The 17486-nt window shown below is 33.0% G+C and overlaps 1 protein-coding gene across 1 annotated transcript in view; it reads right to left on the bottom strand.

Annotated features, from left to right (window-relative positions):
- Ptprq (protein tyrosine phosphatase receptor type Q) overlaps window positions 1-17486 on the bottom strand; it is a 199963-nt gene that overhangs the window by 45896 nt on the left and 136581 nt on the right. The window contains exons 29-33 of the mRNA XM_076853152.1: window positions 13999-14243; window positions 11480-11546; window positions 7777-7935; window positions 6924-7146; window positions 4713-4786 (exon numbers count right to left, since the gene is read on the bottom strand). Of these exons, the coding sequence (XP_076709267.1) occupies window positions 4713-4786; window positions 6924-7146; window positions 7777-7935; window positions 11480-11546; window positions 13999-14243 (768 nt within the window). The remainder of the gene's footprint in view (window positions 1-4712; window positions 4787-6923; window positions 7147-7776; window positions 7936-11479; window positions 11547-13998; window positions 14244-17486) is intronic.

Below are 17486 nucleotides of genomic sequence, written 5' to 3'. Positions count from 1 at the left end.
TTAAAAATGGATAATCAATATTTTTTGCCAGGGTGTGGGAAAAAGTCACCCTTCATTGTAAAAAGTCATTATCTTACCTATGTGCACAAAAATAAGGCCTGCTCATTTGTGAATGTGAATGATAACTTCAAAAAGTCAAGACAAGGAAGTGAAAAAGACAGCAACTAAAAATAATTAAAAATATTGAGAAGACAAAGTGGTACAGCAAGGACAGGGAGCCTGTGAGAGCAGAGACATCACCACTAGTAGTGAAAATGCAAGTTACTTGGGCACATAGTGATTTTCAGCCAGTATTTGTAAACATAGGACTCACTGGAGTTGTATTGTTTTGATCTGAGAGCCAGGCCTGACAACACTTTTTTTTTTCTTTTTTTCTTTCTCTTTCTCTCTTTCTTTCTTTCTCTCTCTCTTTCTTTCTTTCCTTCTTTCTTTCTTTTTTTATTTGTAGCTAAAATCCTTGGATAAACTGCTTAAGGATGTGATTCTTCAGATTTCTTGCCTATGTATTGGAACTATCATAAATAAGAGGTCATGTTACAGAGTTAGAGTGAAGAATATACAAGTTTACATGTAAAACCCCTTAAAAGCTTGGAACATGAACAAACGATGTCAGCTATCTTTATTAATGAACATTTCATATTGATACATCCATTGCCTTATCTAAATTAATCTCCTAATTAGCTTATGAGGTATATATTACGGTACTCTTTCTGAATTAAGATTTCAGAAGTTAATTTGCTATGTAACTAACCTGAGGTTACAAATGCTGCATACATACTAAAATTGCCTGACTAATAATGCCTGTCTGACTATAGAGTTTGTGAGGTCTAGCACCACATCACTGCTTTGTTTACAAAATAAAACTCTCCTTTGCTCCTCTGGTGCCTTAGAAGAAGTGATCCTTTTGCTGCAAATGACACATAACTCCCTAGTTCTGCATCTAAGTGAGTATATTGGGACTTTTCATTGTTAGCACAGTAATTAAATGAGAAGTGTTATGACAAAAGAAAACAATCACGGAGTGCCTTTGCCATGGGGTTTAAGGTTTCATCTAGTGCAGCTTTAATGAGAGCCCTGTAAGGTGCAGAAAGGGGTGACTGGTATTCAAATCACAGGAATCCACTATAATTAAACCTTGTAATCAAAACATTGCTTACAAGCTGTTTCCATAAACTGGTGTGCCCAAGAAGGATTTAAAAAAAAAAGAGTTTGAATATCTTGTGAATTATGTTAATAAAAATGCTAATGCTCAGTCTTGAATGAAAACAAAATATGTACATTACAAGTATGTTTTTAAGGATTAAAGTAATGTCTATGTCATTTCCCTTGTTTATGTCTATGGTACATAAAAATTTCCCTAAATGCAGATGTTTCTTCACTGTGGTCCCATTTCACTTTGTACTTTAGTTCCTTTTACTAAACTTAAAATGTTTTTTAGTTAGTCAGTCTATAGTGATTTTTCTGCCTCTATTTTTAATTCCATATAACATTTCTGAAAGGGACAACTACCACCAAAATGAACTGTAGAAATGCAGCCTTGCCAGAAGGCTTTTATATCTTGAAAGTTTTAATTGATATGCAAGCAACTCAGCCCGAGTTCATTGCCTGTGGTGTGCAAAATACCAATGAGTGAATGCTTATCCATGGGTGGTTGGATGACCTAGATGGACCCTGGACTTCTTTCACTGAAGTCTAGGATTACATTCACACTTAAGTCTTTACTTGCCAGGAATGCTGACACCACTAGCCTGCTGTGGATGATATCATCTATCCTAACACACGACATACATGGGAGGAAAAAGGATGCAACAATCCTTTGTCATTTTCTGATGACATGAGGGGTATTATACCAATTACTTCACTCTTTGCTTGTCCCCATCCTCACAGCCATAAAATCATTCTTGCCATAGACTTTTGCTCATTATAGAAATTGTCACTTTTATTTCTTGTTCGAGTCTTTCTACTCTTTCTTGACAATGGTTTTTTTTTTTTTTTTCAAGAACTGTTTTGACTCTATGGCCTTCTATTAAAGTCCTCCTTTCCCATCTGTCACTGTTTTACTAGCTAAATATATATTACACTACAAAAACCAATTACAAAGCCACTATTTATCAGGAGAGACTCCTTGGAAGACCACTCTAAAGGGGAGCTTAAAAGGCCATCCTTATGTCACTGTTAACAAGTAATATACTAAAGTATGAGAAATTTGATAATAGATACATGGGACCTTTTCTTGTCAGTAAGTCTTACCAGCCCGAAGACTTTATGTCTACTGTGTTCAGTCTACAATTCAACAGTCCCTCCATCCCTACCCTTCTCAGGATCCTGTGCTTTGTCCTTCACATCACATATCTCACATGCTCTGGATTCATGCTGTTACCAGAGCACACAAACATTTGTATCTGGGCCCTGGGGTGGTGGTGGTTATGATTCCAGTGAAGGAACCAGATAACAAACTGTGTAATTTTGTTACTTTCCATAATTGGTTGTTGTATTCCAATACTTTGACTGTGAATGGAGGGCAGAAATACAAGGCCATCGCTGAGAAGCAGCAGGATACTAGAGTGCTGGATGAAGCCCATCCTTGGCCAAAGGGAAGCCAATTGGCAGAATCTAAGGAATCATGTCCCTGAACATCAGGTTTCCTAATGCCTGGCTCTCCCCATTCTTTCTTATTTCTATTACTCTGGATGCCTCCAATAAGTGAATGAACATGTCCTCCTATCTATATCATCTGTATGAAGTCAGAAAGCTGATGAGAGACAAATCACATAATACCCAGCACAGCAAGCCTAGTTCTGTTCAGCCTTGCTCCTATAAAATAACATCTAAGGCAAATGAGTTATCCATATTATCTTTTATCATTTACCAGTAAATGCACCAGGATCACTATTTAGCTTCAGTGATGGCCTCTGAATGCTGTAAGCTATAGCAAATTATACAGATGACCAAAAGACATTCACTTTGCCAAGGTGGTATTAGGGTGTAATAGATTCACCTACCAAATTAAGAACTGCTTGATACAATTTAAAAATTACAAATCAAGTTGGCTATCTTGAAAAAGATTAAAATATTGGGTGAAATTAATCAGGCCAGTGGTTTTATAGAATTAAACAGCTTAGCCAAAGATATTTGTTTTATTCCTCTGTAAACACTTGTTAGCAATCCATGTGCCCCCAATATTTTATTTCTTCAAAATGGAGTTTCTCTATGTAGGGCCTGCAGAAGGTGGCTCTTTATACAATTAATATTTCCACAATCTGATGAGAATTTCTGCCTAAAAATGGTAGAACAATCTATCTTTCTGCAGTTATGACTCTCACTGAAATCTACCCCTAACTCAAAATCTATCAAGCAACAGCTCACTAGGATCTGAGCATCACAAAGTCTACACATTTCCAGAAAGACCAGAGACACACTATTCTTGAGTCCCTTAAGGTATTATAGATGGCTAACCTGGGGTGGGGGTTTGAGGGAGTGTGCAAAAGAAATAGGAATCTCTCTGACCTCTCAGTGAAGTCCTAGGGAAATAGTTTTTCCTAAATAAAGATATTTATATAATCTTTAATTATTTACTATCCAAAAGAAGCTATGAAGCATTTAAAAATTCACTAAATAGAAAATATTAACATCTTTACATATATTATTTCATTTTAAACTTTCAATAACCCTTCAAATAAGATACTCTCATTACCATTTTTCAAATAGAAACTGAGATTATAAAAATTAAATTATCTGTTTTAAGTGACAGAGCCAAACATTTGAACCCAGTCCTCAAATCTTTTATCTGAAGAATTGTGTTATGGAATCCTGTGTTGGCATGCTAGAATCCATGTCCAGACAATTAATTATAAAAATAATATAATGTTGGTTTCTTCATCTGTAAAATGGAGCAAACATTAATACCTATGTTTTCCATTTCCAACACAATTGACGCTATAGGCTATCCTGTGCATTACAGAAATTCAGCAGCACTCCTGACCTCTGCCCATTAGATGCCATCACCATTGACAACAGCACTGTTTGGGCAAACACAGATGGTTCCAGACACTGTCAAATATCCCCTATGGCATAAATCATGCTGGCTGAGAAACACTGAACCAACTTGTAGGGAAGGGTTCACCAGTTAATACCAGAGAAGAATCTAGAAGTATATCTGGTACAGAATACTTAATGTTAGAAATGATTATGGGATGGTAACTTTGATGACAATGAGGATGATGATAAACATATGCACTTGACTAAAGTGTGTGAGTATCTGATTTAGGTCTCATTTAGATGAGTGTAATTGAAGAAACTCATGAAAGAGTTGAATAAAATAAAATAACTATATTAAGGAACTTATAATCTTCAAGTGTTTTAGAATTATTCAAGCAAAATTTCTATAAGCTTATTACTCTTTTATTAGACAACAATATTTGACACATCAGATTGTATATTTAAGAAACCAAATAACTATTTATTTAGGTAATGTTAGCAGATGTCAGCATAGAACCAATACCCTACAAAATCTAAACCCGGATCTAAATGGACAGAATATCTTATCTTTTCAAAGAACATTAGAAACACTATTTTTCCATACAACTAATCTTGAAATAAGTTTGCACATGAATATCCAGCCACAAATTAATAAATTTACTAAATATTTAACAAATGTTTCAACTATAATAAACATGCTGAGATTATAAATTAAACTACAAAATTTGTCTTACCTAAAGTCTTAATAGGGTCAGAGTAATCAGAGTCAGTAAATTGTCCCATGACATTTGTGGCTCTAAATTTAAATCTATGAAATAAAAAATAAAATTAAAAACAAACAATTTGCACATCACATGAATGAATAATTTAGCAAACAATTATGAAAACTGAATATTTTATTCAAGAGAAAATGAATTTGCAACATGTAATCTTAGAATTTAATTACCTTCAGGACAAATTATACTGAATCTATATGAGATGAATAATTATCCTGCACTTGGGCCTGTTGAGTTTGTGACTAAAAATTTGGTCAAACTCATGAAAAGTCAGAAGTTTAAGCAAATCACCTTCCTCATAGATTCATTTGGATGGAATGATTTAATATATATGAAAGTGTGTTCCACTGGGATACTTAATAAATATAAGGCATAATAACTTACATACCTCAACCATCTTTGAAAGTACTATTGAATCTGGTTATAGGATAATGTTAATTATAACGATAATACAAAACATGGCTTTTTCACATGTAAATAAGAAAAGTGCTTCTTATTTCTGTGTGTGCACAGTTGTATTTGCCCACTTTTTTTTTTTTTGCTTTGCTTTTACAATATTTGAAATCGGAGTTCATAACCCACTTGAATCAAATGTATGAAATATGATATGTCAAGAACTATGTAATGTTTTGAACAACTAATAATAAAAATTTTAAAAAAGGTGCAGAAGAAAATGAAGCCTAAAAATTACAGGGTGATTTTATGATGTCACAGACAATTGAAATTTGCCTCATTTAAAAACGCAAGACACAGGGTATTTAAAATATAAAACCAACAAATTGAAATAATGATCTACTCCCTACCATTATTAAATTCTTATGATTTTATTTGTTATATGAAGAGTGTGTTTGGGAAACAAATATACAAAATAATAAATAAGAATAAATACGAAATTTTGTGGTACATTATTTTTAAGGCTATCACATGTTTGATGGGTAAAATTCAAGCAATAACCTAGAATTTAAACAAAAGTAATTACAATTTCATACTAAATGTCAAAACATTACTTTTTTAGTTGCTTAATTTCTCTCACTTTTCTAAAGTTAACTTGGCCTAAGACATTCATAAGGAATTTATTATCCAGGTATGATGGTACAACTGTAATCCCAGCTACTATGAAGCCTGAAGCAGGAGGATCACAAGTTGTAGGCCAGCCTTGGCAACTTATTAAGACATTGTCTCAAAACACATAGGTCTGAGGATGTAGCTCAGAGGTAGAACATTTACAGTACACACATAAGACTCTAGGTTCAATCCCCAGTACTTAAAAAAAAGAAAGAAAAAAATTAATTATGCTTTAACTAGTAGGAAAAACTGAAAAAACTTGGTTTTTAAAAAATAATTCATAAGAAAAATTATATTTTGAAAATCAAATAAGGTGAAGTTGCTGCTTTTAAAAATTATAGTCCTATAGGGCTGGGGTTGTATTTCAGCAGTAGATTGCTTGCCGAGTATGTGCAAGGCACTGGGTTCAGTACTCAGCACCACATAAAAATAAATAAATAAAATAAAGGTATTGTGTCCAACTACAACTAAAAATAAATATAAAAAATTACAGTCTTATAATAATCAATTCAATAGAATAAATCAATCAATAAATTTAGCAAAGAACTTAATAAAGCCAAAATGTCAGCACTGATTTTTAATATATTAAGTTATTAATGGCTACAAGATTCCAAAATAATAAAGTAATAAAGATTTCTATCACTCATTCAGATGTTTGGTATGATAAAAGCAGAGTCATTGCTAGGAGTGGCATACAGGGAAACCATTGTTAGTTGAGAGTATGATAGTGTTTCTGAAAACCTGTACATAAGCATGCACCGTAAGATGAGTGAAAGACACATTAGTCACATTGTCCTCCACCAAACAAATTAAATTCCTCTACCTATTTATGCTCTCCAATACCACATTTTCATATTACTTTTATGTAACTTATCACATCAAAGCCTAATTTCTTTCAGATTTTCATGACTCCCATATAATACTACATATTTACAGAATGAAAAGATAATGCCTTGTTAATCTTTCAATTTCCAGTGCCTAGAAGATCCACTCCACACACTGGATGTCCAGTGCTTACTGGAAAGACGAAAGATGAGGATATGGATGGATGAAAGATTGCTACAGACTTGCTGACAACATGTGCTTGACAGAAACTGTACTTACAAATACTGCTTTTTTGGTTTCAGAGGTCCATTGCAAATTTTGTCTTCATTGCCAGGAATCATGCATGCATTATCAGCACCTATGACATAGATTTCTTCATTGCCACTGAACTTTGTCTTTCCTTCTATACATGGAGGGTTAGGGAAGCCTTCATTCGTAAAATATGGCCTTGCTTTATTAAAATATGCATCATACCACTTTGTTACATTTCCATCATGCTGAGCTATTTTCAGGAAAAAAAGAGAATAATGATTACAAGTAACATATGAATGCATTTTCACATTTATAAAGAGTGCTTTCATAATTACTCTAGGGGAATCTAGACGCAACATCACTTGCTCTGTGAACAACTAGGGACGACATAGCTGATCTGCCTTGTTAGACAGGTAACCCTGTCCTGCTCCCTCACACAAATCTAAAGCATCATTATGAACAATGATTTCTCACATATAGAAAGAATGTCCTTCAGTCAAGTATCACCCTCTTCTACACACTTCAGAAGAAGCTATCATGATTCCACTTTGCCAAAATCAAAAACAATTCTACCAGTGTGTGGATTAAGTAAGTCATACACATTCTTTTTTGTGTGTATGATGTTGGGGATTGAACCCAGGTCCTTGTGCATGCAAAGCAAGCACTCTACCAACTGAGCTACATCCCCAGACCTAAAATACACATTTTAAAATTCCTTTTCTCATTTTGGTAAAATATATTATGCATAAATAAATGGGTACTATAATGAGTGATAATATTAATAATTTATTCAACTTGAGTTGTGTGATACTGAAATTTCTTTAGCATTCAGGAATGCACACTGCACAATTTGACAAGAGATATTGACATCTGAGGATACCTCCTGTTTCTGCCACAAGCACTTGTACACTTTTGATTGGTCCGTGATCATCACTGTAATAACATATTGGCATTCTGATTGTAATTGTTGTTGAAGTCACAAGCAGTTTTCCTGTGGCATCGTAAATAGGGGTTGGCTTGGTTTTTGGTCTTGCTGGAGCTTTAAATAAAAAAATAAAATAAAATAAACATCACCATAAATGATTCTTTTGTTTCTAAACAGAAAAAAAAAGTTAAATTCTCTTTTCATGCTGGTAATTTACAGATAAAGTGATGGAAAACATGAATAACAAATGAAACAGTTGTGTTTTGGAAACAGCAGATATTTGGCAATTATCATCTTTTGGTGGTATAATTATGTATTTGAGACTTGCCTGAAATAATGGGGCCAGGTGTGATTTTTCAGGTATCTGACTCCTCTTCATATGTTAAAAAATTTTAGTTTATTTATGCTCTCACCAATATGTAAATTTTAAAAATGCATAAAACTGTTTACATATAACTAACATTTTAGTGTAAGTTTTTCTTTTACTTCCTTCAGCTGGTTCATTGATTTCTCTTCTAGTCACAGCAACATCCCTCTTACAGTTAATCCACAGCAAACACCTGGCTGACAGCCTTCTATATTTGTCTTCACATTTATATAATCATATAGAAACATAAACAGTCCACAGTATGGCCTTGTCTCACTGTTTGCTTTTCCAAATAAGGTTATATCATGCAGTATGATTACCCCACATATTGCTTTACCCACTTCACTATGACTTGTATCTTTCTGAATCCCCAGGTACTATATTAACTCATTCTTTTTTTTTAATTTTTATTTTGTTTATTTATTTTCATGTGGTGCTGAGGATTGAACCTAGTGCCTCACATGTGCGAGGCAAGTGCTCTACCACTGAGCCACAACCCCAGCCCCTAACTTATTCTTCTTAATGACTATTGTATGTGGTACAGCTGCATCACACTGTCTCAACCACCCATTTAGTAATGGGAATTCACTTTTCCTCCAGTTTTGAATGCTTGTGGTAATAATTAAGCCTTGCACAATTAGCTTTATTTATTTATCTTTTTATTTCCAAAGAATAAATTCTCAAGTGTAGCATTTCTGGCAAATAACACATAGATTTATAACTTTAATAGATCTTTCCAGAAAAAAAAATTTTGAAGGGGTACCAGGTATTGAACTCAGGGGCACTTGACCACTGAGCCACATCCCCAGCCCTATTTTGTATTTTATTTAGAGACAGGATCTCACTGAGTTGCTTAGTGCCTTGTTTTTGCTGAGGCTGGCTTTGAACTTGCGATCCTCCTGCCTCAGCCTCTTGAGTCGCTAGAATTAGAAGTGTGTACCATTGCACCCAGGTCCAGAATAATTTCTAAAAGTACGACAATAATTCACATTTTACTATCAATTCATACAAATATACCCTAAATCAATATTTCTAAGAGCTCTTTTTGTTTGATTTAATCTTACAGCTATATATACATACATCTATTATATATATATACACACACACACACACACACAGACATATATATGTATGTGTGCACATGTATGCCCATACACATATGTGCTATTTGAGCATCAGTTAAGTTACTTAACCAAACTTCAATTTTCATATTTTTGAAGTCTTTTTTAAAAGCCTCTCAAGAATGGCATAAAATGAGTAATACTGTTTCTATTTTATAGGCTTATGTCACAGACCTAACAAAGTTTAAGTATCAAGATTTTAATCAAATCTCTTGTTTTTACTTGATTCTCTTGTTCACTCTTTTGAATGCCAAGTTCAAATGATATTTCTTGTTTGTTTTGTAGTGTCTGGGATCAAACCCAGGCTTCATGCACACAAGGCAAGCAATCTACCACTGAGTAATAGCTTCAGCCTGCAAAATCCTCACCTGATGCATTAGTATGGTATTCTGACATATAAAAGTTAAAATGAGATTGGATGTGTAAGAGGTGTATTGGGGGAAATATGTGTGAAGAATAAAGGATCGGAGAGCAGGAGTATGTAGCAAAACATTTCAGACCACAGATCATGGGTATGACAACTGTAAAAAGCGGAAAAGAAGGATGAATTTAGTAAAAAAGCTGGAGTTTCAGGGAATTTCAAACCCTCAGCTGGCTGCTGGAGAGATCCCAAGCAAAATTTCAGTTAGAGAAATCTAGTTTGGGGCATTACAACTACTTTAATGAGACTACTAATTCATTATTCCATGTTACCAATAAAATCATGCATATTACTAGAGAAAATTATTTCTTTAAGACTCTAACACTCCAACTATACTGTTATAAATTTTCTAGACTAGTAGTGAGTCTCCCTGCCTTAGGTAAGGAGTGAAAATCAGAATCACCTTGACATGGGAAGTTTTGTTAAAATCTAAAAATAATGAGTCTACTGCTATCTGTATGCTTGCACATCTATCTGCCACTAAATAATAGACAGAAATTAACATGGCATGACTCATTCTCTTATCTGTGAAGTCATTTTGTGAAACAACGAATGGTTTTTAAGACATAATGTATTTCTATATTCCAAAGTACAGAATTTATCAATTAAAATCAATTAATACTTATAAGTAGTATATATTATTCATTGATTAAAAGATAAAATTTAAGGATTCCTCTAACAGTGAATATTTCTTATTCTTATAGTACAAGTTTCCAGGTACTCCCTTAAGGCTTTTTCAAAGAGAATCTCTCTTAACCCTCAAAACTATCTGTGAGGTAGGAAATGGAAAGCTCCATTTCACAGGCTTAAAGAGATTAAAAAACTTTCCCAAAGTCAAATAGATACCAAGTGGCCAATTCAGTATTCATTCTCAGGAGCCTAACCCCAAACCCAGGCAAATGCTGGCGCTTTTAATCACGTTCTCTACTTTTCCTACCAAAGACTGAGAAAAGTTACTTTTTGCTTTAGAAAGAAAAGTCATGGGTGGAATTCTCTTTAGGGTCCAAACACTTGAATTCCTTCATTGTTGTTTTTAATTTCTCTGTATTTTTTGTTGCAAATTTTTAGAGAGATGGCATAATTGATTGCTTGATTTCAGTCTGACTGACTGAATGGCCCTAAATTCCTCTAAGCAACCTTTCTTGGGTTTGTGGGTCATTTTGGGGAGAAAAACCTTTAGTTATATCTTCTATAGAAATAGTCACCAGGATAATGGATCAATTGATTTACTTTATAGCCAACATCATTAAGTTGATTGGTACACAATAAAAACATCTGATTAACTGAAAAAAATATGATAAATCAGTCACAACTAAATAGAACTAGTCAAAGTCTAGATGGAGACAATTTGAACAAGTTAAATTCTTGATAAAAAGAAAATTCAGGCTATAAAATTTGTTTTTGAAAATTTTAAATTTATAGCAAAAGAAGTAGAAGATAAAAGGAGGGCATTCTTTTTAACATAGTAATTAATATCAGACAATTAAATTCTATTAATTAAATTCTACTATTCAGACAATTAAATTCTACCTTTAAATAAGCATGTGTTAAGTAATAATTATTTGTAAATATCATTACTTTATATTAATATTATATTAATAATAAATATCATTACTTAATACATGCTTGTTATATACATATGTATCCTTTAAATGCTTGGCTTATCTTTAATTCTTATGTGGAATTCAATTTATAATCACTCTTTGATAAAGAAAACAGCATTTTATATGAAGGCAGCTCACGTAGTACCTTTGATATCCATGGTTATCCTCATCTGAACTTTAGGCCCTGCACCAGCACTATTGAGTGCATAAACCTAAAACAAAGAAACATTTTGTTACTATTATCAAGTTCTTTCTTATGTGTATGTATAACAGAAGAAGGTGATATATAATTTTAAAATGATTCCTCTTTTAAAACCAATTGTGTGTAGCCTATTATATTTCTTGTAGCCACTCAAATGAATATAATATATATAAGAAGAACTGGAATAAGAAAGTATTTCTTAAAAACTGATATGCTGGTACTAAGCCCTGAGAACAAAGGCAGAGATCTTAACATCTCATTCACAGAGACCAGGAAGGACTGTGGCTTCCATTTGAACTCAGAGGAGGAGCAGCGGAAAAGCCACTCCATCTACACTCTCTCCATCTACTTTAACATCTGCTCCTGCTCTGTAGCTAGGTAACTCTGGCCTCCTTTAAGTCCACATTCAAGATCCCCCTTTTTTGCTTCTGAGATGAAATCCTATTCCTTCAACCTCCCGTTTTCCTGTATTAAATCATCCCTCTGAAAGTTGGCCTTTATGCCCTTCTTCACCCCTGCCCTGAAGTATCTGATGCTATAACCTGTGTAATGCAGCATATACACATAAAGCATTTCTGTTTGTATATTCAGAGAGTGATTTACACAAATGTGAAGGCTTTCAATTAACTCTGTGCTTAGGGAGTTGTGGAACTGGAATCTTCCTCTATTCACTTTAATCTTGCTATAAAATTTTAAAAAAAACTGTTCTTGGCCAACTTCATTGTACTTGGTAAACATAATTCAGTATATAATATATCTATTGGAATTAATAAATTTTATACATTAGTGACCCATCTTTTCATTCTATCAATATTTTGAAAATATTTTGATATGATAGTGTTGTAAATAAGTCAAGTCCATGAGATATGGACTTAAAATGAATAAAGAAATATTTGCTGGTGTCTGTAAATTTTAAAAAGGAAGTATTTAAAATTAAAAGTGATGGTATGGTTCATTGTTTTTACTTCTTTTTCTTTCTTTCTTTCTTTTTGGTTGTTGATAGACCTTTATTTTATTTATTTATATGTGGTGCTGAGAATCAAACCCAGTGCCTCACACATGCCAGGTAAGTGCACTACCGCTGAGCCACTTACTTCTTTTGTTTAAAGAAATAAAAATAGCCCCAGCCCTGTTTTTATTTCTTTATAGTACGAAATAATACATAAGTGAGATAATAAGTGAAAGAGTTGGACAGTGCTTCTCAAATAGCAGTGTGCAAATCTGTAAAACTTGCTAAATGCAAATATTTAGATTTTGCTTCAGTAGGTCAGTACAGGTACCATCTTTACACATTTCTAACAAAAGGCAAGGTGTTAAAAATGCTTTATATTTCACTTTACAAATAATGCAAAAACAGTGTTTGCAAACAGTTACAGGATTTTAAATATATTCTTTAATCATAAATTGATTATACTTTGTTTTAATTTCTATTTTTTCTTATTCCCAATAGCCAAAACAGTTATAACAATAATTAACAACACATATAAATATTTAATCTGCACAAAAATCCTAGGAAGTTGTTCATTATTCCTATTACCCAGCTTTTACAGAGGGAAACTGAGACATAGATGTCATAAAGTTGCCAAGATACAGAATACAGCTTTGAATCCAGGTCAGTTTGTTTTCTTAATCACCATCCTTCCCCTAGTGGATCTTTTACAATGTGGTCCACTTCATGGCATGTGCAACAATAATTTAACAAGACAGATTATATGAAGATATAAAATTAAGGCAAGGGAATGAATAAATATAAGGATGTATATTCATTTTATATACACACAAATTATTAAAATGTTCTCATAAACAAATTTACAAAGAACTGATAGGAGGATTAGTTTATTGTATTTATAGGTTTAGTGTGAATTCTATGTTTTTAAAAGATGATTTTTTGCTGAACCAAATAACTCTATTTGAAATTCTGAGGCATGATACAAAAAGAGAAAGGATGAAACAAATCTTGTGTGTACGTGCCTGTGTACATGTATATGAACTCACATATACATTTATGCTACACATAAACAGTTATTTCTGTTCTCTGCCTTTGAAATTTGCTTTTACATTTTCATTTATAATCACACATAAATGGTTTTCTTTGGGGGCAGAATTTTTAATTTATATTTTACTACTTTTCTACCTTCAATATGTATTTTCTTTCTCTTTTATTTCTAGATGTTTACTAATACTGTGCAAACTTCTCATTTATCTACATATTTTAATAGCACATGCTGGGGGCTGGGGATATAGCTCAGTTGGTAGAGTGCTTGCCTCGAATGCACAAGGCCCTGGGTTCAAAAAATAATAATAAGAAGCACGTGCTGTGTTATAATAGAAAATAAGCAATGTTATTCCTCTACATCTACTTTACTCACAAAAAGATGTGGGAAATGCAAAACATACACAAACAGTATTTTTGAATGCTGACTTTGCATTTAGGTAAACAACTAAAGGTTATAGATGCTTACACTGATATTATATGTATGTCCACCTTTTAGTCCTTCTAACATTGCAATGACAGATGTGTCTGTTTTCTGGAGGATACTGAGGTTATGAATCTGAACAGCTGTGGGATCGTCTTCTCGGTAAACCAAAGCTTGGTATACTTGGATATTTCCATTAGGTTGAGAAGGAGGAAGGAATGTTAACTGAAATTTTGTAACTTCATCTGGTATCTTCTGAAATGTCATGTTGTTAGGTGGATCCTTGGGTGCTAAAATGAAAAATATACAATTTAAAAATTTTTAATTTGTTCTTTTTGATATCCTTATGCAATTTATTTGCTTCAAATTTCTGTTTTTAAAGAGTATTATATGAATTATTTAAACCATAATTTATAGAAAACAGCAAAATGTATCATCAAATCATTGACAGTTGCAATTCATAGAAACTAGAATAATGATCCAAGTTGTTTGCTTATTTATTTTGCCTTTCAAATGCATTTATTTTTATTTTTATGCAGAATGTGTTTCTATGACTTTAAAACTATTTATTTATGGCAGTGCTAGAGATCAATCTTATTTTTTTTTATTTTAATAATTATATATAGTCCCATGTAACCTTCCCCTAGCTTTTCCTAGTGGTAACATCTTCCGTGACTGCAGTTTAACATCAAATCAGGAAACTGATGTTGATATAATGTTGTTCACTGGATTGCAGATCACATTTTATCTTTTTTTTTCCTTCAGTGCTGAGGATTGAATTCAGGGCCTCACACATGATATGCAAGTGCTATACCACTGAGCTACATCCCCAGTCCTAGATGACAGATCTTATTCTGGTTTCACCATTGTTTCATGCTTTTGTGTGTGTGTGTATAATTCTATACTAATTTACCCAATGCATGGATTCTTTAATTGCCATCTCAAACAAGATATAAAATTACTCTATCACCTTTAGGAAACCTGCTCCTATTATCCCCTTGTATTTACACTACATTCCTCTCCAAAACACAATCTTTCTCCATCTCTATTGCTTTGTCATTTTGAGACAACAATGACATAATGATCTTGAGGCCCATGAGTGTTGCTAAATGTGTCAACAGGTCATACTCTTATATTCTTGAGTAGTGTTCCATTTCATGGATGTACCAGAGCTTGTTTAGTCATGGAAGGACATTTTGGTTGTTTCTAATTTTTTATTACTAAAAAAAAGGTATTAACATTCATGTATAGATGTTTAAATGAACATAAGTTATTGACTCTCTGTGGTCAGTGTTCAAGAGTGTGGTTTCAGGGTCACATGGGAAATGCATTTGTAGTTCTATAAGATACTGGAAAACTACTTTCCCATGTAGCTATATCATTTCACATTTCCACTAACAATGTATCAGATGTTCAGTCTCTGCATCTTTGCCAGAACTTAATATTATCACTATTTTAAATATTATTGTTATGTTTTTAATAAAATTATGAGACCTGTTATATCTCATCATGGCTTTAATTTGGATTTATCTAATGGTTAATAGCATTGAAAATCTATATGTTTATTTGCCCACCATATCTACAGGGTGGTAAAATATTTGTTCATGTCTTTTGCTTATTTTCTAACTGAATTTTTCAAGTGCTGAATTTTAAGAATTCTTTATATATCTTAAATAGTTCAGGTTATTTTAGATAAATAAAAAGTAGCATATCAGGTGTTGGGGTTGTGGCTCAGTGATGAGTGCTTGCCTAGCACACATGAGTCACTGGGTTCAATCTTCAGTACCACGTTAAAAAAAAAAAACTAAATAAACAAAATAAAGGTATTGTTAAAAAGTATATCAACATATAACTAGTTATGCACAATAATAAATTATTATGAAAATGATATTCATGAAGAAAAAATTATTTTAAAAATATAAAAACTACACTTGATGCACTATATAGTGCTCTTTATAAAAATGATTAACAAATTGAATGAGTATATTTATTTTGATCATCTCCAAATGGATATATTCTTCCATTTTAACTCAAGAATTTACATGAAAAAAAGTTAGTATTTGGTTTTCAAGAGTTTGAGGCTCAAACATTATTATTATTATTATATGTGTGTGTGTGTGTGTGTGTGTGTGTGTGTGTGTGTGTTGCTGGGGATTGAAACCAGGGCCTTGTTTATGGGAGGAAATACTCTACCAAGTGAGCTATATCCCCAGCCGCATCAAACATTATTTTCTTACAAACATCTTTAATAGATTGTGTCCTTTATCAAGCAAAAACAAAAGTAAATAAGTAAGAGTATGAAAAAAAAAAAGCAAATAAACATGTTATTTTACTGAATAAGTGGAACAAATGCATATCTAAAATAAAAGGTTTATTCAAGAGACATAGTTTTAAATTTGCTTTTTATATGTTTTATATTTCACACATGTATTTTTAGTTTAAAGAAGTATTTCTATGAATTTAGAATCAAGTTTAAAGCTGGATAAGAAAAGAGATTCTCTCAATGCTGGAAAGAACTTCCTATTCCCTAAATATTCTTAGCTTTAAATCTAAATTTCTATTTGTTTTTTCTGATATATGAATGCTAATCCAGAAATGAGAGGTGGGGATAAAAAAAATACAAGAAAGATCAGTAGAGTAGACAAAGGGGGATAAAGGAGAGGGAGAAGGGATGGGATAAGGAAAGACAGTGGAATGAATCTGACCTATTTTTCCTAGGTACGTATATGAATATACCACATTGAATTTCACCATCCTGTGTCACAAGTCATCCATGTGTTGTGTGTGGACTATGTTGCTTATAGTAACCTAGTGAGGGAATAAGTCTGGCATTGGGAATGTCCTGAGGCACCCCCACAGGGATTGACTGCTTGATGCAGGTGAACTTCCCCCTCAAGCACTGCCAAAGGTCCCACACAGCATCTGAGGTGGGTGTGCCAATCAACCTGCTGAATAGTAGACATCAGGAAGCAAGACTCTGCCCTTGAAAACTTATCCCTGCCTTTGATGTACCTCTTAAATAAACCACTGGGACCATCTTTTCTTTTTCTAGTTCCAGAGCCCATGTGAACTAGATCTGTCAGGGGCTTCGCTTTTGTAAATATATTTCTGAATAATTGTGTTTTGTTATTCATTAATTATTTGAGACTTAAAGTTTTAGCATGGCTTACATTCTCCTGAGCAGGAAGAGGAATCCCCCAATGAGACACTGGTCATTGCCCCCATTAATGCTGTAATATCCACAAGACACTAATTTAAAAAAAAACTATGAATGAATAGCAGAAAGATCAATTGAGCAGAGGATGGGGAACAAGAGGAAGGAGAAAAGGAAGTACTGGGGACTGAATTAGAACAAATTATATCCCATGATTTTATATCAAAATACATCATAATGTTATGTATAACTAAAGTGAACCAACAAAAATAAGATTATTTTCTTAGAGATTTAGTAAAAAAATATGTTAAATCATAATATCTATGAGAAACATAGAACATTAGGATTTGAGAATGAGTGCTTTGTGTTATAAATGTGA

The sequence above is a fragment of the Callospermophilus lateralis genome, chromosome 4 (assembly GCF_048772815.1).
Source record: "Callospermophilus lateralis isolate mCalLat2 chromosome 4, mCalLat2.hap1, whole genome shotgun sequence".
In the NCBI taxonomy this organism is placed as follows: domain Eukaryota; kingdom Metazoa; phylum Chordata; class Mammalia; order Rodentia; family Sciuridae; genus Callospermophilus; species Callospermophilus lateralis.
This window is presented reverse-complemented; position numbering and strand designations above follow the sequence as displayed.